The 25,871-nt window shown below is 36.3% G+C and overlaps 1 protein-coding gene across 4 annotated transcripts in view; it reads right to left on the bottom strand.

Moving 5' to 3' along the window:
- LOC136031216 (protein unc-13 homolog B-like) overlaps nucleotides 1–25,871 on the bottom strand; it is a 467,059-nt gene that overhangs the window by 200,136 nt on the left and 241,052 nt on the right. For all 4 annotated transcript variants that reach the window (XM_065710597.1, XM_065710594.1, XM_065710595.1 and 1 more), the window contains one exon: nucleotides 7,970–8,111. In XM_065710597.1, the coding sequence (XP_065566669.1) occupies nucleotides 7,970–8,111 (142 nt within the window). The remainder of the gene's footprint in view (nucleotides 1–7,969; nucleotides 8,112–25,871) is intronic.

The raw sequence follows: 25,871 nt of genomic DNA, 5'->3' as shown, positions 1-25,871 counted from the left end.
CTTATAAAAGGCAGTTTTTTTTAATATTTTAACTTGTATTGGCGTTGTTTTATTATATTATTACATAAAAAAACAAGAGCTAAGAGCTCATATGGCACTTGTGACGAGGCGAGAAGAGCTAAGAGCCAAGAGATCATATGGTATGAGCTCTAACAAAATTCTATGAATCAATAGATTGATTTAAAAAGGAAAATAAGAGGCTTAATGCCGGTCAGGATTTAAAATAAGAGCTCTGAGTCACGATGTCCTTCTAAATATCAAAATTCATTAAGATCCGATCACCCACTCGTAAGTTATAAATACCTAATTTTTTCTAATTTTTCCTCTCCCTTTAGCCCCCCTGATGGTCGAATCTGGGAAAACGACTTTATCAAGTCAAATTGTGCAGCTCCCTGACATGCCTACCAATTTTCATCGTCCTAAAACGTCAAGAAGCACCAAACTCGCCAAATCACTGAACTCCTCCCCCCAACTCCTCCAAAGAGAGCGAATCCAGTAGGATTCTGTCAATCACGTATCAAGGACATTTGTTTATTCTATCCACCAAGCTTCATCCCGATTCCTCCACTCCAAGTGTTTTCCCAAGATTTCCCCCTCCAACTCCCCCCAATGTCAAAAGATCTGGTCAGGATTTGAAATAAGAGCTCTGAGACATGGATTCCTTCTAAAAATCGAATTTCATTAAGATCCGATCATCTATTCATAAGATAAAAATACCACAATTTTCACTTTTTCCAAGAATTGCGGTTTCCCCCTCCAACTCCCCCCAATGTCACAGGATCTGGTCGGAATTTAAAATTAGAGCCTTAAAGCACAAGATCCTTCTAAATATCAAATTTCATTAAGATCTGGTCACCCTTTCGTAAGTTACAAATACCTCAATTTTTGAAATTACCCCCCCCCCCAATTCCACCAAAGAGAGCAGATCCGGTCCGGTTATGTCAGTCACGTATCTTAGACAGGTTTCTATTCTTCCCATCCAGTTTCATCCTGATCTCACCGCTTTAAGTATTTTCTAAGATTTCCGGTCCCCCCAACTGCCCCCCCCCCAATTACGCTTGATCCGTTTGACATTTAAAATAAGAGATCTGAGTTACGAGGATCTTCTAAATATGAAGTTTCACGAAGATCCGATCACTCCTTCGTAAGTTAAAAATACGTATTTTTTTCTTATTTTTCAGAATTAACCCCCCCCCCCAATAGAGCGGATCCGTTCCAATTATTTAAATCACGTATGTAAGACTTCTGCTTATATTTCCCAACAAGTTTCATCCTGATCCCTCCAATCTAAGTGTTTTTCATGATTTTAGGTTCCCCCACCCCAAACTCCCCCCAATGTCACCAGATCCGGTCAGGATTTAAAATAAAAGTTTTGAGGCACGATATCCTTCTAAATATCAAATTTCATTGAGATCCGATCACCCGTTCGTAAGTTAAAAATACCTCATTTTTTCTAATTTTTCAGAATTAACCCCTCCCCCAACTACCCCAAAGAGAGCGGATCCGTTCCGGTTATGTCAATCATGTATCTAGGACTTGTGCTTATCTTTCCCACCAAGTTTCATCCCGATCCCTCCACTCTAAGTGTTTTCCAAGTTTTAGGTTCCCCCTCCCCCCCCAATGTCACCAGATCCAGTCGGGATTTAAAATAAGAACTCTGAGACACGATATCCTTCTAAATATAAAATTTAATTGAGATCCGATCACCTGTTCGTAAGTTAAAAATACCTTATTTTTTCTAATTTTTCAGAAATACCCCCCCCCCCAACTACCCCAAAGAAAGCGGATCCGTTCCGTTTATGTCAATCATGTATCTAGGACTTGTGTTTATTTTCATCACTAAGCTTCATCCTGATCCCCCCACTCTAAGTGTTTTCCAAGTTTTAGGTTTCCCCCTCCCAAACCCCCCCCCCCCCCCCTCCAATGTCACCAGATCCGGTTGGGATTTAAAATAAGAGCTCTAAGACACGATATCCTTCTAAACATCAAATTTCATTAAGTAGCAAAACCGGGACCGACAGACCGACAGACAGACCGACAGACCGACAGAATTTGCGATTGCTATATGTCACTTGGTTAATACCAAGTGCCATAAAAACTAGTTTTTTTTAACTGAAAGTAAGGAGCGACATTAAAACTTAAAACGAACAGAAAATACTCCGTATATGAAATGGGTTGTCCCCTCCGCAATCCCTCGCTCTTTACGCTAAAGCTTTTAATTGTTTTAAAAAGCAGAATTGTGGCAAAGAGTCAAACTTTAGCGTAAAGAGCGAGGGATTGCGGAGGGGACAACCTCCGCAATCCTCCGTATATTTCATATACGGAGTAATTTCTGTTCGTTTTAAGTTTTAATGTCGCTCCTTACTTTCAGTTAAAAAAACTAGTTTTTTTATGTAATTCCTGAACATTTTGAATTAATGCATGTTTGATTTTGGCTCTACACATAAATTATTAAAATAAAATGTGCATATTAATTCCTTTTTTGGCTAAATGGCTTTCTCTTAATTTTGATCAGACGATTCTGAGAAATAAGGGGTGGGGAAGGAAGCCTAGTTGCCCTGCAATTTTTCGGTTACATAAAAAGGCAACTATAATTTGTAATTTTTAACAAATGTTTTTATTAGTAAAAAATATTCGTACCTTAAGAATTAACTTATGTAACAAACTTTTATATTCTTAAATTTTCATTATGTATATGAGGGGGTTTGCACCATCGTTAATACCTCTCTCTTTACACTAAATCGTAAGTTTTGTCCCAATTCTTTAAGAATGACCCCTGAATCAGAAAGGCCGTAGAATAAATAGTTGAAATTACTAAAAATACTATAGCATAATGAGCGAGGTATTTATCTCCTCCTAAATACCTCGCTCTTTATGCTAAAGTATTTTTAGAACCCCTCATATGCGTAATAATCTCTGTTCGTTTTAAGTTTCAATGCTACTTCTTTCTTTCAATTGAAAAAACTTTTCCATGTTTATTTTTTCATTGTTTTTTTTTATAGTAATTTTAGAAAATCCTACGCCCTTTTCGTTGAATTTCTGTTCCACCTTGACATATTTCTCCAAGGTAAGATCCTCCCACATAGCCCCCTCCCCTTAACCCCACCCCCAAAACCAAAAACAAATCCCCTGAAAACGTCTTCCCAATAACCATTATTATATGTAAATACTGCTCGAAGTTTGTAACTTGCAGCCCCTCCCCCAGGGACTGTGGGGGAGTAAGTCATTCCCAAAGATATAGTTATTATGGTTTTCGACTATGCGGAACAAAATGGCTATCTCAAAATTTTGATTCGTTAACTGTGGGAAAAAAATGAGTGTGGGAGGGGGCCTAGGTGCCCTCCAATTGTTTGGTCACTTAAAAAGGGTACTAGAACTTTTCAATTCCGTTAGAATGAGCCATCTTTCGTTATTCTAGGACCCCTTGGTCGACACGATGACCCCTGGGAAAAAACGAAAAATAAAAAAACAAACAAACAAATAAACAAGCACCCGTGATCTGTCTGCTGGCAAACATTTTTGTAGATATGAGCTTGGAATTTTTGCTATAAAGTTCTCTGATACGCTGAATGTGATGGTGTGATTTTCGTTAAGATTATGTGACTTTTAGGGGGTGTTTCCCTCTATTTTCCGAAATAAGGCAAATTTTCTCAGGCTCGTAACTTTTGATGACAAAGACTAAATTTGATGAAAATTATATATTTAAAATCAGCATTAAAGCCAATTCTTCCGATGTATCTTTTAGCATCAAAATTCCGTTTTTTAGAGTTTCGTTTACTATTGAGCAGGGTCGCTCCTTACTCTGGGCTCCTTACTCCTTGCTCCTTACACGGAAAGCAGGTCGTCCTTGTCTGGGTTGGGAGGATGTCATAAATAAGGATTTAAAGGAAATGGGAACTTCCTGGGAGGGTGTAAAGAGGGAGGCTTTAAATAGATTAGGTTGGAGGAGGAGCGTGCGTAGCTGTGTTGGCCTCAGGCGGCTTGATGCTGCAGTGAGTTATTAGTAGTAGTAGTAGCTCCTTACTACAGTTCGTTACCACGAACTGTCTGACTAAAATCCAGTGACAACACGCTTTTATGAACAAAACGACAAAGATTAGTCCTTATAAAAGAGATCCTCCAATAACTATACATTTTACCTAGCTGTAAAACCCCTAAACCAGCGATTTTTTTTATTCATTAAAGACATTTATAAATGTCTCAGCTTATAAAAAGTCGATGTATGGTGGTTTCAGCTTAATTGAATGTCAGATCTGGAATTAACACGTTCCAATCTATTTTTCTCGGCTTGTAGTTGATTCGACTTTAGCACGTAGTTTCAAATATGTGGTAAATGTTTTTTGTTTTTTTTTTGTGAGATTGTGTTTTTGTATGTTTAAATTGTGTAAATTAAATGCGTTACAATGAAAAATGGTTACAAGAGGCTACATAGAGTGTGTAAATAAATGCAATATTAACTTATATATCAAATATTGATACATAAATATTTGATATATATTGATATTTGATGGCAACTTTATATATATATATATATATATATATATATATATATATATATATATATATATATATATATATACTAGCTGTTGGGGTGGCGCTTCGCGCCACCCCAACACCTAGTTGGTGGGGGCGCTTCGCGCCCCCCCCAAGCCCCCCCGCGCGCGTAAGTCGTTACGCGCCATATTAGTTACGCGCCATTGTAGTTGTGTCCCTATGTCCCACCTGTGAATATAGATATATATATATATATATATATATATATATATATATATATATATATATATATATATATATATATATATATATATGTATGTTTTTAACTACGTAAAACTTGCGAATATACAACATTCTTTGCTGTCCCATTGTCTGTGCATATAAATAGATTGTCAGGTTTACCAACTCTTGAACATGCAACATATAATGGTCCATGGGAAAACAATCCGTATTCAGATCTATACCTCATGATTCTAATGATTGCCCTTGAGCTTTGTTGATGGTGATTGCTAATCGACCATTCCCTGAGTCGCCATCGTCATTTATATATCCCCCTGTGCACCCCGGCGTCCCCTTTGTAGTTATGTCCCTGTGTCCCGGTCGTCATTTATATTCCCTGTGTCCCGGTCGTCATTTGTGTCCCGGTGTCCCAGTCTGTGATTTCTCTTTGAGCGTCCCGGGCGTCATTTATATTCCTTGTGTCCCGGTCGTCATTTATATCCCCCTGTGCCCCCGGTGTCCAGAAACATGACGTCACCTGATCCACGATCCACAGATCCACAGACAACTTATTATATATATATATATATATATATATATATATATATATATGTTCTAAATATGCTAGGTTTATTAGGTTTGACATTTTGTTTCAAAATTTGCTAACATAAGAAAACTAGTAAAATGTTAGAAAAGATAATACAACCTCGAAAAAAAGATGGGATCTTGACAAGAACGATTATAAAGTCTATAGTATGTCTAAGAACCTGAAAATGGTAATTCTGAAAAATTAGAAAAAATGAGGTAATTTTAACTTACGAACGGGTGATCGGATCTCAATGAAATTTGATGTTTAGAAGGATATCGTGTCTTAGAGCTCTTATTTTAAATACCGACCGGATCTGGTGACATTGGGGGGGGGGGGGGGGGGGGGTTGGGAGGCAGAAACCTAAAACTTGGAAAACACTTAGAGTGGAGGGATCGGGATGAAACTTGGTGGGAAAAATAAACACAAGAGCTAGATACATGATTGACATAAACGGAACGGATCCGCTCTCTTTGGGATAGTTAGGGGGGGGGGGGGGTTATTTCTGAAAAATTAGAAAAAATAAGGTATTTTTAACTTACGAATAGGTGATCGGATCTCGATGAAATTTGATATTTAGAAGGATATTGTGGCTCAGAGCTCTTATTTTGAACCCGACCAGATCTGGTGACTTTGAGGGGGTGGGGGGTGGGGAGGGGGAAACATAAAACCTGAAAAACACTTAGAATCGAGGGATCGTGATGAAACTTGGTGGAAAAAATAATCGCGAGTCCTAGATACATAATTGACATAATCGGAACGGATCCGCTCTCTTTGGGGTAGTTGGGGGAGGGGTTAATTCTGAAAAATTAGAAAAAATGAGGTATTTTTAACTTACGAACGGGTTATCGGATCTCTATGAAATTTGATATTTAGAAGGATATCGTGTCTCAAAGCTCTTATTTTAAATCCTGACTGGATCTGGTGACGTTGGGGGAAGTTTGGGGTGGGGAACCTAAAATCATTGAAAACGCTTAGATTGGAGGGATCGGGATGAAACTTGGTTGGAAAAATAAGCAGAAACGTGATTTACATAATTGGAACGGATCCGATCTATTGGGGTGGGGTGGGGGGTGGGTCAATTCTGAAAAATAAGGAAAAATGACGTATTTTTAACTTACGAAGGAGTGATCGGATCTTCATGAAACTTCATATTTAGAAGGACCTCGTAACTCAGATCTCTTATTTTAAATCTCAACCGGATCAAGCGTAATTGCGGGGGCAGTTTGGGGGGGGGCGGAAATCTTAGAAAATACTTAAAGCGGTGAGATCAGGATGAAACTGGATGGGAAGAATAAAAACCTGTCTAAGATACGTAACTGACATAACCGGACCAGATCTGCTCTCTTTGGTGGAATTGGAGGGGGGGGGGGTAATTTTGAAAATTGAGGTATGTGTAACTTACGAAAGGGTGACCAGATCTTAATGAAATTTAATATTTAGAAGGATTTTGCGCTTTAAAGTTCTTGTTTAAATTCCGACCATATCCTGTGACGTTGGGGGGAGTTGGAGGGGGAAACCGGAATTCTTGGAAAACGTGAAAATTGGGGTATTTTTATCTTACGAATAGATGATCGGATCTTAATAAAATTTGATTTTTAGAAAGAATTCATGTCTCAGAGCTCTTATTTCAAATCCCGACCAGATCGTTTGACATTGGGGGGAGTTGGAGGGGGAAATCTTGGAAAGACACTTGGAGTGTAGGAATCGGGATGAAGCTTGGTGGATAGAATAAACAAATGTCCTTGATACGTGATTGACAGAATCGTACTGGATTCGCTCTCTTTGGGGGAGTTGGGCGGAGGGGTTCACTGATTTGGCGAGTTCGGTGCTTCTGGACGTGCTAGGACGATGAAAATTGATAGGCGTGTCAGGGAGCTGCACAATTCGACTTGATAAAGTCGTTTTCCCAGATTCAGCTATCTGGGGGGCTAAAGGGAGAGAAAAAATTAGAAAAAATTAGGTATTTATAACTTACGAGTGGGTGATCGGATCTTAATGAATTTTGATATTTAGAAGGACGTCGTGACTCAGAGCTCTTATTTTAAATCCTGACCGGAATTAAGCCTCTTATTTTCCTTTTTAAATCAATCTATTGATTCATAGAATTTTGTTAGAGCTCATACCATATGATCTTTTGGTTCTTAGCTCTTCTCGTCTCGTCACAAGTGCCATATGAGCTCTTAGCTCTTGTTTTTTCAGGAGTGGTGGTATCGAAGCATTGGCTCAAGAATATCAGAAGTAGGATCACTCTAAAGGAAAATAAAAATAGTATTACCATTTACAAGTAACAAGAGAGATCATGCCACTGGAAAGTCCTAATTTCTGGCATTTTGCACCAAAAAATAAACTCACTTGCCTTGAAAAGGTTAAAATTTCACCGAGTGAAAATTAAGAGGTCTAAGATTATCAGAAAACCCAAAAATATAATTAAAGGCTACGGTGACATTTTTCCAAGTACCACTTATAATCATTTTTTCTAATTTATGAAAAACTAGCATTGTGTCTTGGCTGAGCCAACATGGCTTACTGTCTAGCCATAAAATAATTTGAAACTTGAACGAAGAGCCGAGTCGATGCAACAACACACAACTATTTTGTTGAAATAGCAGAAGACATGCGAGTGCAAGTTTCACAATAGAAATCCAAAAGTTTGGTTTGTCTACTTACAAATAAAACTTCTCGCTCCAGACTGGGTTAAGCTCGTGAGGGATGGTTCTTGTCCTTTTCTTCATTTTTCCTACTTGAACTGTCACGTACGGATCTGAAGTACCACTTTTATCCTTGGCAATGAGACCCTGGGCACATATAACTGAAAAAGGTAAAATAAGAAAATTACCCAGAGGATTAGCTAAAAAATTAATGATAATTTCATAACAAATAAGAAAACCACAAAAATTTATAGGCTTTTAAAGTGGATATAAATAAACCATCAATGATCACTTTTACCAATATCGCAAGAAGAAAAATTGAAATACCCTTGACACGAGGAAATGCAGGGTACTGACCTTTATAAACAAAATTTTCGGTAACATCCTTATAAGTAAATCTTTCTACTACAGTTGTATTCTACATTTTATTTAAAAACTTAGATCGAAGGCTTTTTTTCTTATTATATAACTGAAACAAAAGCTACAGGGTGTCCACTGTAAAGCCTTGTAAGTAAGGTTGAGACTGAGGCTAAAAATCTCCAGCATTCAGCATTTTATTTATCAGGCTATTAAAAACATTAATGATTTAAAATGATTTAGTAACAATTTTACACCACGCGCCGTAGATTTCATTAGCTTTTTCTTAAGACTAGTAGTTAAACAAGCCCTTGTCATGACAAAACATAGTTTAAACTTCTATCAATTTTTTTCTTTTATATAGTTTAACATTATACAGGAAACAGTGTTTCTAAGTAAAGGCTAAATGATTGCCTGGAAGCATTTAGCTTCAAATTATATATGATAGGTTGGACCCAAAAGTTTTACCAGTTGGAACATAAAAATTACATCATTTATTTTGCCTTTCTCCACAACTTGACCATAGGTCACATTCAGTTCCGATGACATGCAATATGTTCTCCATACTTCCAGCAACATGTTATGTAATAACCATATTTCTTAACACATATAATATATAACTATTAGTTTGTTTAACATGTTACATACCTCCATACTTCCTAACACATCACATATACTGTCAATACATTAAAACACAAGGTATATATTGTCAATTCTTTAAAATACATTTCCTATTTTCTGGATTCTTGGCCCTTTTATTACGCAAGTTAGACACAAGTATTTTTGTCAACGAAGGCTATATGATGCCCATTCCTCCGAGAACATTTGCTATTAGAGGTTCCAAATGTTATAGCACAGCTGTATTTATCAATAACATTCAAGATTGACAGTTTTGAGAGTATCCTAGATTTACACTTATTTTATCGAAATAATTGTTTACACATAACACTTTACACCTGTTATTTCTAATCTAGTTCTATATTACCTCTATGCTTCCTACCGGATTTCTGTTTTTAGTTTTCACTATATTCCCATATTATTGCTGAAAATGCAATCAATTATTCGCTTTTCTGTATTTTTAGAGCTCAATAAGCTTAAGTTTAGTTTCCAAATAGAAAAATCTTTTGAATTATTATTGTGAGTTAGCCATATTTTCGACTAGTTTGTTCAGTGTCAGCCAAACACAGGATTATTTTGATGATCGATAAAAAATACATATCAGTCGCAATAATTATGAGGGGTTCAGTTGCTGTGTGATAGGTTGGTTAAGGTAGCCTATGAAGAATTACTTTTGCACGGGAAAAATCATTCTTTCTCCTCCTATCGTCACCTTGACCTAAGGACATGCGATTTTAAGTTGGAAGTTGTCCAGATAATCGATTTTTTGCCCTTTGTAGCCCATTGGGGTACCACTGGTAGGGTACCAGTCTTTTGTCTACATTTCCTATTACATTTACAAGAAAAGATTAAGGTGAAGGCATAAAAAGCTCGCACGTAAGTCACTTCCACTACAATGTCTCTTATGTACTACTATGGTTTTTTTTTCTTAATTTTCGAATTTCTGTCAAAGAACTTTTTATTTTATTTTTTATTACTATTTTTTTTTTGAAAAATAGAATTTTTTATGGTTTTGATATTGGTTTTTTATGCGCTTATTAGTATCTTTATCACTGAGTAAATTATCTCCTGTATTGTTAAGCTGAATCGTGATGAAAAACAAGCTGAAACTCTCCTGTTTGCAAAAAAAGGCGAAACAATCACCCAAAAAAATCAAGTATTTCAACAATCCGCCGGTGGTAAAAAACCTTTCTTATTGAACAAAAACAGGCTAGTGAGATTAGGGCATAATTAAGCAAGAAAAGTAAAATTTTTCGAATTAGAAAAAGAGGATTCTATTGATGTGTCAATAGTCAGTTAAAAGGATGAATAAAAAAAGATATCTTAATTGGTTTTCTAAAATATTCTAAAAAAGTTAAGTCAGCTACAGCAAAGAAGTTTAAAAGAAGCAAAGCTTAAGAAGCAAAAAAGCAAAGAACTACAGTAAAGAAGCTTAATAATAAGCACATCAACACATAGTTTACATTTACAATTGTTGAATGATGTATGCATTTCCTTTTAATTCCTATTTGGAAACAAGATGCTAAGGCTATATTCTTGCATACGTTAACTATCCAATTAGTTTTTTTTCAGTTATCTACCAGTGTCTGTTTAATAAATGACGGTGCCAATATTTTGCTACAACAATGCCTGACTTACTTAAAAATAAACACTCCTGTCGAAAAGAGAGAAGCAGAGAGAGAAAGAAGTTTATTATTAAATGCAAGACAATATAAAATACAATTCAAAATTGAAATACAGTACACTTATTACAACACACTTACTTCCCCTCGAAAGGCTCCATGGCCAGGGATACAAGAGGGACAAAAAAAATACAAAGAACAACTGCAATATAAGCAATATATATAAGGTGCATACAATATAAGAAACAACTAGAAAACAAACATAGAAACCATACCTGAGGCACGGGAGTCAAGCGCAGTGAAGACAATCACACACCACGAACGGAACACAGAGCCATCAACTCCTCAGAGGAAAAAAATGTTATTCTATTTTATTCTTTATTAAATGATCCTTAAGAAGCCTTTTCAAAGTCCCAAACGAGTGGCATCTCTGTACTGAAGAAGGTAGTGAATTCCAGACCTGTTGACAAGCAATGAGGGGATTGAAATCTGATCGAATAGTAGTGGTAGGCGGAATATAGATATCACTATAGATAAACATAGGAGTTTTCTGAAGAGATTTTGGAAGATTGCCGTGAAGCTGATGAAAGACTAAAGAAGCACAAGAAATAATGTAAATAGACCGTAGACTTAAGAGCGGTGTTGGTGAGAAACAGTTGGTGTTCAGCCGCCGTGCTTTATTATGCATGACAGAAAGTGACCGCAGCGTAGACGGAAAAGTAGACATCCATACAATGGGGCAATAAGAAACATATGACTGGACAAGACAGAAAAAAGAAGTTTCAGAATATATCCAGGAAATGTGTGTCTAAGTTTTCGAATGATACCCAAACTCCGTGAGACCTTAATCCTAATCATGGCTATATGGTTTCTGAAGGAAAGATTCTCATCAAGTAGGATACCAAGAAACCGGACTACCCGATTCTCTGGTCTACACAAGGAGCCTTGTGACACCTGAAGGTGTGTAAGCTGAGGGAAAGCTATACCAATTCGAGAAAAAATTAGAAAATGCGACTTACCAACATTCAAGACCAATTAATTCGCATTAAACCATGAAATAACTCTCTCGAATAATGCCACAAGATTAGACTTGATCACATTCCGTCCTCCCAATGGTCCCAAGAGTGGTATCATCGGCAAAAGCAACAAGAAAATCTTTGTTAGAAGTAGTATTGGAACACGACTGAGCATCAGGATGACACTGCTTGCTGCATGCCAGATGCCTGGTGTTTTTTACCGCCAAAATCAGATCATTAACATTAATCAGAAATAAAATGGGACCAAGAACAGATCCCTGAGGGATGCGATAACATACTTCAGAAGGGCTCCAGAAAAGCGGATCAATTGAAATAAGCCTACCAGAAAGACATGAATCAAACCAAAAAAAAGCGTTTGATCTTATAGCAATATTCGATAGTTTACAAAGAAGAATTCGATGAGTCAAGAAATCAAAAGTTTTACGAACATCCAAAAGTAAAGCTGCCGGGATAAGACCAGAATCTATTGCCGAATGAATGAAATTCGAGACAGCTGCGCAAGCCTGCTCCGAAGAGTGACTCGCTCGGAATCCAAACTGGAAATCATGCAAAAATTCTTTTGCATCCAGAAAACTAAGAAGCCTGGATAGCATAGCCTTCTCAAAAATTTTGCTGAAAACAGATAGGAGAGAAATTGGCCTATAATTAGCAGGATCACTCCGAGAACCACCTTTATATAGCACTATAACCTTAGCTCGCTTGAGAGATTCAGGGAAAATTCCTTTCTCGAACGACAGATTGACAAGCTTAGTCAAAGGTGACAGAATAGCAGGTAGAATGGCACGAATAACCCTTATAGGAATTTTGCTGGTTCTGAAGAGGATGATCCCTTAAGAGCATTCACGATACGAGCTACCTCAAATTCGGAAACAGAATTCAAGACCATCGACTTTAAACATGAGGGTCCAAGATAGGCTCTAAAATCGCAACGAGAAGATGCAGAGCTTGCAGAGGAAGCAGTTGCCTTCCCTATATTAGCAAAATAAGAGGTAAGCTCTAGCTGAACATCTGCATCTCCTTGGACGGCTTTACCATCGAGTATCAGCATTGATGGAACTGAAGGCAGAGGAGGAGTAGGTCTAAGAACTGAATTAATTAAATACCATGTCTTCCTAACATCCTTCCCACATTCAGAAAATTTCCTATGATAATACTGAGACTTTGCCTTCCGACTCAGAGAATTAAATATACTCCTAAAGGCCTTGAATCGTTCGAGATGAGCTACAGATGATGAAGCCTTGTAAAGCTTCCACAAATAATTTTTCCTTTTCCAGCTTTTATGGAGACCTGAAGTCATCCATGGATCCAGTGGTGCTATCTTTTTCGAAGTATGGGGCGCTGGACCCGGATTGCAAATTTTCAGGATTCCTTCTTCTACTGAATCTTAAAAGGAATCAAAAGATCGATTAAAATTTGAATCAGAAACCAGACTATCCCATAGTAGATCAGCCAGACGAGAATTAAGTAGACTTAGCTCAGTATCACCATAACAAAAAAAAAAATGAGAGACTAGATGGTGATGCTACACGCTGCACTTGATCAGCACTCTTATATCGGGAAATAGCGGGAAAATGATCAGAAATATCACTAACCAGCACGAAATTATCTAAGACATCTAGTGACGAAAAAATAATATCCATAAGAGACGCATGCGTGACAGTAACTCGGATTAGTATACAAACTGAAGGTAGAGTACCCGAAGAGAGCATCATTGACAAAAAATCAATAGCTGAAGCAGAATTTTGATCCAGCAGGTTGAGTTTAAAATCACCCATAAGGATTAGGTCATAGGGATGTCTTCGGACTGAGTCCAAAACTTCTTCAAGAATTTTCATAAACGAAGGAATAGACCCACTGGGGGGGACCTATAAACCAAACCCACAGCTAAATACTTTCGCATTGATCTAATCTCAATAAAAAGGGATTCAAAGATTTCTTCCTCATTTCTGCTCAAATCACTTCGGACATTATATGCAAGAAAAACAGCAATATAAAGGACAAGACCACCTCTCGCCATCTGTTTCCGATTCAGCCTCTCCATCCTATATCTGGAATATCTAAAAGGATATCCTTTTTTGAATCCAGGAAAGTGTCACATAATCCTATAACATCCAGAGTTCCACCACTAACGATCCGTTTCAGCTCATCAAAAAACGAGCTAAGTCCCTGAATGTTAAGATGAAATGCAGAGAAAATATCATCTCGTTTAGAGGAAGCAGAACCATTTAATTGCGAAACATACTTGCTTTTATAAGCCAAATCAGAATCACTATTCTTCTGATTTCTACTTCCAATTGAATTATTAATTTTATTTTCAATATATAAAGGCTTATTCTGTAATTCAAGTAAACGTTCCTCCAAAGAGTTGATACCACCATGGCCACTAATAGAAATCGCCCAATTACTCATGGTGGATGGCAGTTCCCCTCCACGACCAAACCCACCAGACCACAGGTATAACAAAAAATATGAGGAAAAAAAGTAAAAAATAATATTATCAAGGTAAGCATAAATAAGAATTATATAATCAAGGTAAGGATAAATAAGAAAAAGCAGGGAAAGAGAAGAAAAAAGAAAGAAGGAAAAAATAAGAAATAAACAAATAATTAGCACAGGAAATATAAACCATTTTTTCATAATCACAATAATAATATCACCCAAGCACATCAGACCACGTAGGACCCACTACAGTAGTTTATTAAACTTAAATACATACCAAACACTCATACTATCAAATAAACTAGTCATACATATAAACACAGAACTATCAAACAAACTGATCTATTAAAATATAAGAATAATTAATTTTATGACATCATATACTCATTTTGGCGATTTCACCGTCATATTTCTTTTCAAGATTATTAATTAAACTGAATGCTTCACTGATTGTTAATTTTTCATTTGAACCATCTTGCCGTTTGATGATTAAGCAGGGGAGTAGACCTTTGGACAGCCAAGAGTCAATTCCGAAATTGCGCAATTTAAATTTCACATTAAGCAATTTCTTGCGAACGTCACGAATAGACTTAGGTATGTCGTCTGTCAAAAATATTTTCTCAAATCCTCCAATTTTTTATTTTTCAGTTTCTTAGCGTTCGACAAAATCTCGTTCCTGATTGACTTTAACGGCAATTCAAATCTCAAAAAATTCACATTTTTCCTGAAACCCACCAGCTTAGCTGGGCTCGGGGCTGGTAAATCAAGACCCTCAGTAACAACTTTAGATAGTAGTTAATGTGATTTTACTTCATCTTGAACTTTTACATTCCACATCACTAAATGTTTATCATTTTCTTTACTTTCTAATTTCATCAGAGTAAGTGACACATTGTTCATATGGGACTTGAGTGCTACATTTTCCTCCACCACCACATAAATTTGGTCTTAGACGCTTGAGATCTATACTTCAACACTCTGAACACGAGGTTTCAACTGCGCAACTTCTTTGCTTGATTCATAAACGATTTCCTTTAATCTTTTTACATTATTTTCCATTGATTTGACATTAGGTTTTAATGCTTCCAGAGTGGCAGTATTTCCTGTAACTGTGTCCAAAATCAAACTAATATTTTCTGCTAAAGACCTTATAGAAAGTTCATCACCTTGACTCGTTGCCGTAGATGCAGACAAGTTTAGAGATTCTTCCATTTTTTTCCTCTTTGTCTTCCCCATACTTATGAAAATTATGAAAAACAAGATATCAAAGTTTGACTCACGGCAATAAAATTAATCACGGCTAGTCTTAACTGTTCAACTTGACCAATTCATTCCACTTGTAATAGGTCCTGGCGCGAAGAAATTTTACTCGGCTGAATGCATTCAGGTGTTTAGCATTTTCTGGAAGCTAATAACACATTGGTTACCAGTTTACCAAATGACTCGCTATATGGGGACATTATTTTTATGCCTATTTATTAGAACTTGACGACAGGCTTTTATTATTTAAAAATTATCCCAGTCAAATTAGATCCAAAAGATAATTATCCAAAACTTAATGAACAGGTTTGTTAAATAATTCAAAAATCGTAATTCAAATAAACAATATTCTGTTGCAATATCTAGATTGAATAAAAAGAGCTATAGCTCATATGGCACTTGTGACGAGGCAAGAAGAGCTAAGAGCCAAGAGCTCATATGGTATGAGCTCTAACAAAATTCTAAGAATCAATAGATTGATTTAAAAGGAAAAATCAGAGGCTTAATGCCCGTCAGGATTTAAAATAAGAGCTCTGAGTCACGATGTACTTCTAAATATCAAAATTCATTAAGATCCGATCACCCACTCGTAACTTATAAATAGCTAATTTTTTCTAATTTTTCCTCTCCCTTTAGCCCCCCAGATGGTCGAATCTGGAAAAACGACTTTATCAAGTCAATTTGTGCAGCTCCGTGACACGCCTACCAATTTTCATCGTCCTTGCACGTCCAGAAGCACCAAACTTGCCAAATCATTGACCCCCCCTAACTCCCCCAAAGAGAGCAAATCCGGTACGGTTACGTCAATCACATATCAAGGACATTTTCTTATTCTATCCACCAAGCTTCATCCCGATTCTTCCACTCCAAGTGTTTCCCAAGATTTCACCCTCCAACTCCTCCTAATTTCGAAAGATCTTGTCAGGATTTGAAACAAGAGCTCTGAGTCATGAATTCCTTCTAAATTTCGATTTTCATTAAGATCTGATCACCTATTCGTAAGACAGGGTGACCCAAAAAGATTCGTACCCATGAAAATTTCAATTATGGTTTTGATTAAAAAGCTATTTATTTCAAATTACGACCACACATTATTCAGTTTATGGAAGACCATTCACCAGAGTTTCAGCTATTTCTATCAATTTTTAGTCAATTTATGGCTATCCCAAGATGTGTTCCAAATGTCCACCATTTCGTTGCATGCAAACCTGTACTCGTCTGGCAAAGTTTTGAATCACTTTTCTACATTCCTCTTTCAGGACGACTCTTATTTTTGCTGTGATGACAGTTTTCAGATCTTCAATTGTTTGTGGATTTCCCTGGTATACATTGTCTTTGAGGAAACGCCACAGATAAAATCTGGGGGGTTAAGATCTGGTGAGTGCGGGGCCCATTCCACATCACATCTTCTGCTTATGAGTCTCTCTTCAAACTTCTGCCTAAACCAAGAAATAGTTTCGTTGGCTTAATGAGGTGTGGCCCCGTCTTGCTGAAACCATTGTGAAGCTCTCACAACCCCTCCCCGGCGTCCCAGCGATGCCCAGGGCTGCGACTACTGAGTCCCTCTCTGGAGCAATGTTTTCTTCTGTCCTTGCACTCTTCTTCCTGCCTGAATAAGTTCCCCCTGTGGCTTTCGAACATAGGTCCACCACAGTCCCTAGCTCTCTAAACTTCTTTATCCAAATAACAATCGTTGATTTTGATGGAAAGTTGCGACAATGGAAACGCTTTCGAAACTGAATCTGTACACTTTGGTATGATTTTGTCGCAAAATAGGTCTCCAGCGAAAATATCTTTTGTTGATTTGTCCAAGATATTTTCAGGGCAACTATAGCTGCAAATGATCATCCACGTCCAGCAACATAAAAGACATTCATTAAAAAATGGATTTTTTATCGAATAAAATATGGGTACGCATCTTTCTGGGTCACCCTGGATAAAAATACCCCAATTTTTACGTTTTCCAAGAATTCCTGTTTCCCCCTCTAACTCCTCCAAATGTCATAGGATCTGGTCGGAATTTCAAATTAGAGCTTTAAAGCACAAGATCCTTCTAAATATCAAATTTCATTAAGATCTGGTTACCCTTTCGTAAGTTACAAATCACTCACTTTTCCAAATTACCCCACCCTCAACTCCACCAAAGAGAGCATGTCCGGTCCGGTTATGTCAGTCACGTATATTAGACAGGTTTTTATTCTTCCCATCCAGTTTCATCCTGATCTCTTCACTTTAAGTATTTTCTAAGATTTTCGGTCCCCCCAACTGCCCCCTCCCCCAATGACGCTGGATCCAGTTGAGATTTAAAATAAGAGATCTGAGTTACGAGGTCCTTCTAAATATGAATTTTCATGAGGATCCGATCACTCCTTCGTAAGTTAAAACACATCATTTTTTCTAATTTTTCAGAATTACCCCCCCCCCCCCCAATAGAGAAGATCTGTTCCAATTATGTATATCACGTATCTAAGACTTCTGCTTATTTTTTCCACCAATTTTCATCCCGATCCCTCCAATCTAAGCGTTTTCCATGATTTTAGGCTCCCCCACCCCAAACTCCGCCCAATGTCACCAGATCCGGTCGGGATTTAAAATAAGATCTTTGAGACACTATATCCTTTTAAATTTCAAATTTTATTGAGATCCAATCACCCGTTCGTAAGTTAACAATACCTCATTTTTTCTAATTTTTCAGAATTAACCCTCCCCCGACTACCCCAAAGAGAGTGGATCTATTCCAGTTATGTCAATCATGTATCTAGGAATTGTGCTTATTTTTCCCACCAAGTTTCATCCCGACCCCTCCACTCTAAGTGTTTTCCAAGATTTTAGGTTTCCCCCACCTAACCCCCCCCCCCATCCAATGTCACCAGATCCACTCGGGATTTAAAATAATAGCTCCGAGACACGATATCCTTCCAAACATCAAATTTCATTAGGAGGTGATCAACTGTTCGTAAGTTAAACATACTTCATTTGTTCTACTTTTTCCGAATTAACAGGCCCCCCACTCCCCTCCCCGAGATGGTCAAATCGGGATAACGACTATTTCTAATTTAATCCGGTCCGGTCCCTGATATGCCTGCCAAAGTTCATCGTCCTAGCTTTCCTGGAAGTGCCTAAAGTAGCAAAACCGGGACCGACAGACAGAATTTGCGAATACTATATGTCACTTGGTTAATACCAACTGCCATAAAAACCAGTCAAACCAATCCAATTAGTTTTATCCTTTCAGACTAAATGGTCTTCACACCACGAACACGAATAAAAGACTGGATTATTGAAAGGCAGAATGAAATGCGAATGAAAGACTGGATTATTGAAAGGCAGAATGAAATGCGAATGAAAGACTGGGTTATTGAAAGGCAGAATGAGATGCGAATGAAAGGCAGAATTATCTTCTATTTTTTCTTTTGGCTCAATTTTAAAACAATAACTCTGTCTAAACATTCCAATTGCAATTAACACCCCTATTTTCATAGCCCGTCCCATCATGTTTCAAGAATATCACCCGTTTTGTTCTAAGTTCCACATTACTTCATTTTATTTCACAGTTACACAACGCATAGGCCTTGTATTTAATGAACTTCCCCCGACAATAGAAGAATTTCTCTTTTATGCTTTAAAAATGAGAAGTTAAAGATTTTACAAATTCTTCCCCTCCAAATTGAAACTCTCCCCGTCCTCCATAACTTTTACATTCACTTAATATAATATATCATGTTTTCTTTCAAGTCTATTGTTTTTTTTATCTTCCTTTCAAGTCTGTTTTTTTTAGATAGTAATGGAAACAAATGCAACCAATAAGCATGAGCTATCTGCGCAAAGCCATTCTAATAATTTAATCACTTCTTATTTTTTATGGTGTCTTAAGAGGTTGTTTTTACTCTGTTTCGACTCTAATTTTTGAACGCGTTTGTTTTTTCAACAAACGCAATATATCCGTCTGTACTCGTGCTACAATCTTATCGATTTTTTTAAAATTTTAAGTTTTCTTTCGAGGCCATTATTTCCTTTCCCTACAGTCTGATTTTATTTAAATATTAACGCATGAGAATCCAAGCAACAACGTAATAAACGCCTGCACCTCTACTACAATCTAATTACCTTTCATTTATTTTATATATTCTTTCAAGTCTAATTCCATCTATCTTACGAGTCTAGTTTTATACAAATACTAATGAGAACTATTTTCAGCCTCTCAAGAACAGATAGTTATACATACTAACTTATGCCCTTAAGATTTATAATTAACTGACACAAACAACACGGAAAACATTTAAACTGCAGTTTTATCATAAAACTGACTTCTCTCGCGTTATTATGGCGAAGATTATCCCACTCGAGGCCATTCAGGAAAATCGACAACTGGAGAGTCCCCATACTTATACGACAACACCCTACACTCAGCAAATTCTCACTCCAGAAATATCTTAATCTATCAGAAAACCATAAAACCGAGAATAACACACCCTTCTACTAATGCTTCTACTAATATTACTACTACTAATGCTCAATGCATCACTAATCCGCAAGAGGACAACACAGCTATGTACGCTGCTCCTCCATCCCACTAAATTGTTTAATTGAATACTTTATTTAATCAACTGATCAAATTGATAATTTTAAAGCCTCTTATTTACGTCCTATTAAGAAGTTCCAATTTTCCCTAAATCTTTGCTTAAGACCACCTTCCCCTCAATTCGGCGACGACCTACTGTTCGTTTGGTCCAAGATGGTTGCCTTAAAAGGACGATCTTCGGTAATCTACCATCCATCATCCAGAGAAAGTATCCTAGCCATCTAAACCTTTCTCTCATTATGGTCTTAAAGAGTGGGATGGAACCATATTTTTGGAAATGTTTACTATTTGAAATACGGTCAGACAGGTACCCGAAACATTCCATAGACAGTTCCTCTGGAAAACATATAATAAATCCTCCTCTGTCTTTTGGAGTGTTCACGTTTCAGAACAATACTTGACCACTTTCATCTCTATAGCTTGCAATATCCTAATTTTTATTTGCAGACGTATCTTCAAATTCTTTCAAACTTTTCTTCAACTGTGAAAAATTATGTGGGCTTTAGCTGTTCTTACCAATACTGCTACCAAGGTAGATGAGGCTACCTACTTGATCCACCTTTTAGATAACCAGCATTACTTCTTCACTTTCATTTACTCCCGGTCAAAACGACTTAATCTTTTTAACATTAACTTTAAAGCCTATTCTTGCGCCCTGAGCTCCCGAAACACCCAAAATTTAAAAGTTTTCAAAATATGTTCATCTAATACACACAAATCATCAACAAAGTCTAAGTACACGTGGGTTTTACTAATCCGCTTGATTCCATGCCCCCCAACGGTTTCTGCTGTGTTCCTTAAAAAAAAAAGTCAATCAATATTGTCCCTATAAATGGGGATTGAACGCAACACTGCTTAACTCCGAATTCAACGCAAAGTGACCTACTGACCTCTTTTCCTACCTAAATCGGAACAATGTTGTTCCTCGTACATAGCACTAATATCCAATTATCTGGTATATAATCATTGGGACTACAGTTGCGCTGCCTAAACAAAGAGCGATATGGGCACATTGTATTATTTTTTTTCACCAATGTACTTCACACAACAGGACTTACTGCAGAAAATTTGGGAAGAGCTTACTCAATGGTATTTGAAAGTTGTAGTTCCCTTACTAAGAATCAAAATTGATTGGAGGGCAACCAGCCCCCATCAAACGACCATAAGTTTTTCAACGACTTCCAATTAAAATTTTGAGGTGGCAGTTTTGTTCATTTTAGTTTAAATATTTAGAAACTATGTCTATGGGGATGTCTGCCCCTCAGAGCCCTTGGGCAAGGGCGTTAACTTTTTACAGCCCATTTTCTATTTATTAATTAAACAAAACTTTCCGAAAAAGAACTTCTTCAAAGAAAAGTAACGACCATATTAAACATAGGATCAGTAGAAATGAAAACCTATAATAATTCAAACTTAAAACGACCAGAAATTACTATTAAAGAATAAATGAAACCTAAAAACGAACAGGAATTATAGAAACAATCATAGCAAATAAACATGCAACACGTATTGATACAAATCAATCAATAAATCTTAGAACGAGTAAAACATCAATTGAATATGCAAAGCAGGCTTAACACGATCAAAAAGTCTTTTACTATCAAAGAATAAATAAAACCCAAAACAAACAGAAACTAAATAAAGAATGGTGGCACACAAACATACAACATGAAGTAATATAAATGAATAATTAAATTTTGGAAAGAGTAAAACTTAAATATACAGGTAAAGCTTATAACAAACAAGATTACTACAAAGAAGAGTTTGGCTACTGCTCCCTGCGCAAACTGTGAAAGTATAAAGCCTACCGCGTCATTGGCGCTTTACTGAAAACGAATTGTGTTACAAATATTTTCGTTTTTACTTATTACAACATTTAAAATGAAATTAAATTAAAGTGAGTTAGAATCTTGAACTGATGAGTAATTTGTGCAATTACATATCAAATATTCTGTTTAGTTTTATCAGTTCTTTCCAAGACTGTTCAAGACACATATAGTTTTCACTAAAAACAAGAATTCGGTTAATGCCTGTTTCCCTAACTGTAAAATACTAAAGCGTACTGCGTAATTGGCTCTTTACTAAGAACGAATTATATTACAAATATTTTCGTTTTTAGTCTTTGCACCGTTGAAAATAAAGTAATGTACATTGAATTAGTTCATTCCAAGACTGTTCAAGACACATACAGTTTTCAGTAAAGCGCCAATGACCCAGTACACTTTATACTTCTATAGTTGGGGAAGGGGGCAGTAGCCAAACTCTTGTTTTTACTAATTTTTGCTCGTTTTAAGCTTGAATTGCATATTCTATTTAAGTGGTACTCAGTTTAAGATTTATTTATTCCTTTATATTAGTACCTGTTATTTGTTTGTTTCCATTTTTTAGCTTTTCGAAATTCCCTATTTAAGAATCAAACTTTTTTCAATGTCGAAGTTTCATCAAAGTAATAAAACTGGTATCAAAGTAAAATATCAAAACAGGGTGATAATTTTTATTTGTCCCTGAAAGTTGAGGAGGTATAAAATGAAAACAAAGATACAGTGTGAGTAGTATGGGGTTACGCATTTTCCTCCGGTTTCTTTATGCATCTTAAGTGCCAAGTATCCCTGGGGTCCCTTGTGCACTTTAAGTGCCATGTACTCCCACCGTTCCATCGGCACGCATAGCATTGTGTCAGCTTCAGGCGATAGGAATATTTTCAGGAAACATCACTTGTAAGCTGTTATTTCTCGGTGAAATAAGTCTATCGATACAAACAGCCAGGTACACGATACCCTGCTGGCGATCATCACGTGATCGTCGGTATAAAAGATTGATGGTGAGTTACTTATTATCAGAGTTCTACATAGACATTTGATTAGTTTACATTGATTCAAGCTGGAAAAATGTTTTAATATTTCAAAAATGGGTTGTTTTACGCTATTGCAAGAGGAGTTGACAGTGATAATATTAAGACAAGATCCCCCAAAGTAGCAGATATTGGAAAAGATTTTTGACTAATATTTGAGTGAAATGAGGAGTTTGGTAGATATATTATATCTTAGAGTAAATTTAAGTTGGAAGATAAATTATGTTTCGCAGAAAAAAAAATGATATAATGCATATAACTAGACTACATCATGGATTGAATGCAATCATGAAGCAAATAAAAGGCAATGGATTCACTCACCTCATCAAAAGAGAGTGAAAATGTGTATTATTCTGTTGTTACATTTCTAACACTAAAGATATTTTTTAATATTTTTTTTTGCTAGATATTCTAGATGATTGTTTTCTCCTTTCCCTAGGGAACCAATAGGCATTGAAGCTGTGCACAAAGTAGAAAGAATCTTGTCCATGTTAGTTTAGTATATAATCGGCAGTGGGAATATCAAAAACAAATAGATGGACTTGAAAAACAGAAAATCATGCGGAATAGTGTTTAAACGTAAATGGTCAATTTCGGAGGTTATCAGCACAAAAGAAAATTTTCTCTGAAAGAATAATTGACGCTATCATGAGACACGATTCGTCAACTCTGGATCATTGTATTAGGCTTTTACGCTGTGAGGCTAGATGTATTTACTCAATCTATTGACACATAAACAAAACAAAATAGAATGATATTGCGGATCTGCTTTTGATTACAACCTAAAAACATTTCATTATTTTTTTAGTCTCTATTTTTTCGCGAGAACAGTCGATAATTAAAAAAATCCTGTCCAAACAGTTATGATTGACTTTAACATTACTCGATTACTCCTTTCTCTCTCTAGAAGTAAAAAGGAAAATTTCTATTGTTCACAAGTCAGTTTCTATTTGGGTGGTTTGAGAGTCAATACAGTGAAAAAATGTTCTACACATATCCACTATATTTATATATATAGAGTAGCTGGACGTCAAGTGAGAACTACAATAGTTTTGATGACCATAACGAAAAGTATAGATTATGCAATTAATATAAATTGCATAGAGGATATTCAGTGCAAATTAAGGATTGGAATTCCTGTCTCTTAGAAGCTCTCTGACCTGTCTCTTAGATCGTCACTACGATAAGTGTTATCAATGAGAAAATACTTACCCTGGCATCATTGTAAGAAACTCTAAGCATGAATTCAGTTTATTTCTAAGAGACTTGTATCGTCGTGAAATTAAATTGTTTTGGGAAGAAAAATTTAGACCACGTGTTAATTGTAAAAATAACAAGAGTTGATTTCTACGCCATCATTGTGGGGACAGGGGTAGTTCTGGGGTAGCACAGACTTATTGCTTCTTTTTTGGCTTTTAAAGAAAGTGATTTTACATAAGATAATATTCAATGTAACCTTACTTCAAATAAGCAAAGGAAAAATGTGAATTTTGCAATACAAATCATAATAGTATCGTTCACTTCGTAAGGAGAATTATATATATATTGTGCAAAATGTGACCCTGACTTTGCACACCAGGATCAGTACAAGTTGAATCTCAATGATCTACCACCACTAATCGTTGTTGATGCGCACCTAAATGACGAAGAAGAAGATAAAATCCAAAAGGTGAGAGACAAAGACTTTTTATTGTACCTATATGTTTTATCAATAAGCAAATTTACAAACATTATTAAAACATTTTATTCTTAGGGCACTGAAATCAATGTTATACAGGTAGAACAGGATATTTTCTACTAGGAAGTAATTCAATCGAGAATTATCTGCATAAATTTGGAGAAATTCATTGTAAGTATAGTCACAACATAGAAAATTAAATTTGATAGTGCATGAAAACCACAGCTTTTGGTTCATAAATCTTGTATTAACTTCCGATTTCGAATAATTGATTTCCCACTTCTTTCAAAGAAATTTTTGATGTTAATCATGTAAAATGCATATGGTAGACCAAGAGGATCAAGAAATTCTACATTCTTTGCTGTTAGAAAGATGCATAGCCAATGCCCCGTCTGCACAGTCGATGGACTATATTAAAGAACGATAATTGTACTGTTGGAATTATGAATATGTTAAAGAAAATCCGAGGATATGAAATAGGATTTGTATTTAGACATGTATGGATCCAAGTTATATATATATATATATAAATCATTTGATTTCTGTTCTTGACACCAAGTGTAATAGAAGACTACCGTCGGGAGAAATTTCCCAATAGGTTTAAAACTGATCCAGTGAGATTAATGCTATACTCTCCGTTGATGGTTTTGCAAAGGTAAACTTTAATGTAAAGCACCCGTTCGGACAATACACGTATTTTTGAGTACGAGGCAAGTCCAATAAATAATACCTTGACTAATTGCAAGCATTGTACCCGTTATACCACTTGAAATAGATGTGAATCTTAATCCAAGGATTAAATTGTCAATTCATATTGGGTCCTATAGGATTTATCAAAGGATACATTGTAGAGAGGACTTCCATTTACTTTACTTAAAAGATAAGAAAGTAGTAACATTTCAAGTTCGTGTGGAGAACTTGCCCATGATCGTATAGCACTGGCACTTCTTAAAAATACCAAAGCAAGTTTTGAAAGAATTTCACCATTTGACAAATGAAGAGTCGGTGTAAGTACTTGTACCTGTATCAATATCTATTCTATTGGTGATTGTTTGAGGAATGAGCAGTTTGATATTATTTCCAGTGGCTCTGAATTTTTCAATTGCCAAAGCAACAAAACTCATCACCTATTGTTTTCGTACACTAAGTACTGCCGAGGTGATATTGACACTTACAGCGGACGCTGCAACAAGTGTTTTTTAAAATGAAATTGGACGGGGCGAGTTGTAGCTTTATGTCAATCTTAATATGGGGTAGGCATCCATTGAGGTATATCAAATGTTTCATGACTTAATTTACCGATTAAACAACACTCCTTGCTAACTGCCCAAGTCAGTTCACCATTTGTATCAACATTCAATCTATAGTCATAGCCTATTGCCGGACCTCTCGATTTCTTATAGTATATTGAAGCCATCAACAGGTATATAGCTTGCAGAGTTTGATAGATTGTTGCTAGTGCTCACCAATGTTCCAC

Source organism: Artemia franciscana, chromosome 9, assembly GCF_032884065.1.
Source record: "Artemia franciscana chromosome 9, ASM3288406v1, whole genome shotgun sequence".
NCBI lineage: Eukaryota > Metazoa > Arthropoda > Branchiopoda > Anostraca > Artemiidae > Artemia > Artemia franciscana.
The sequence above is the reverse complement of the archived record's forward strand: the minus strand, read 5'-3'. Positions and strand labels throughout refer to the sequence as shown.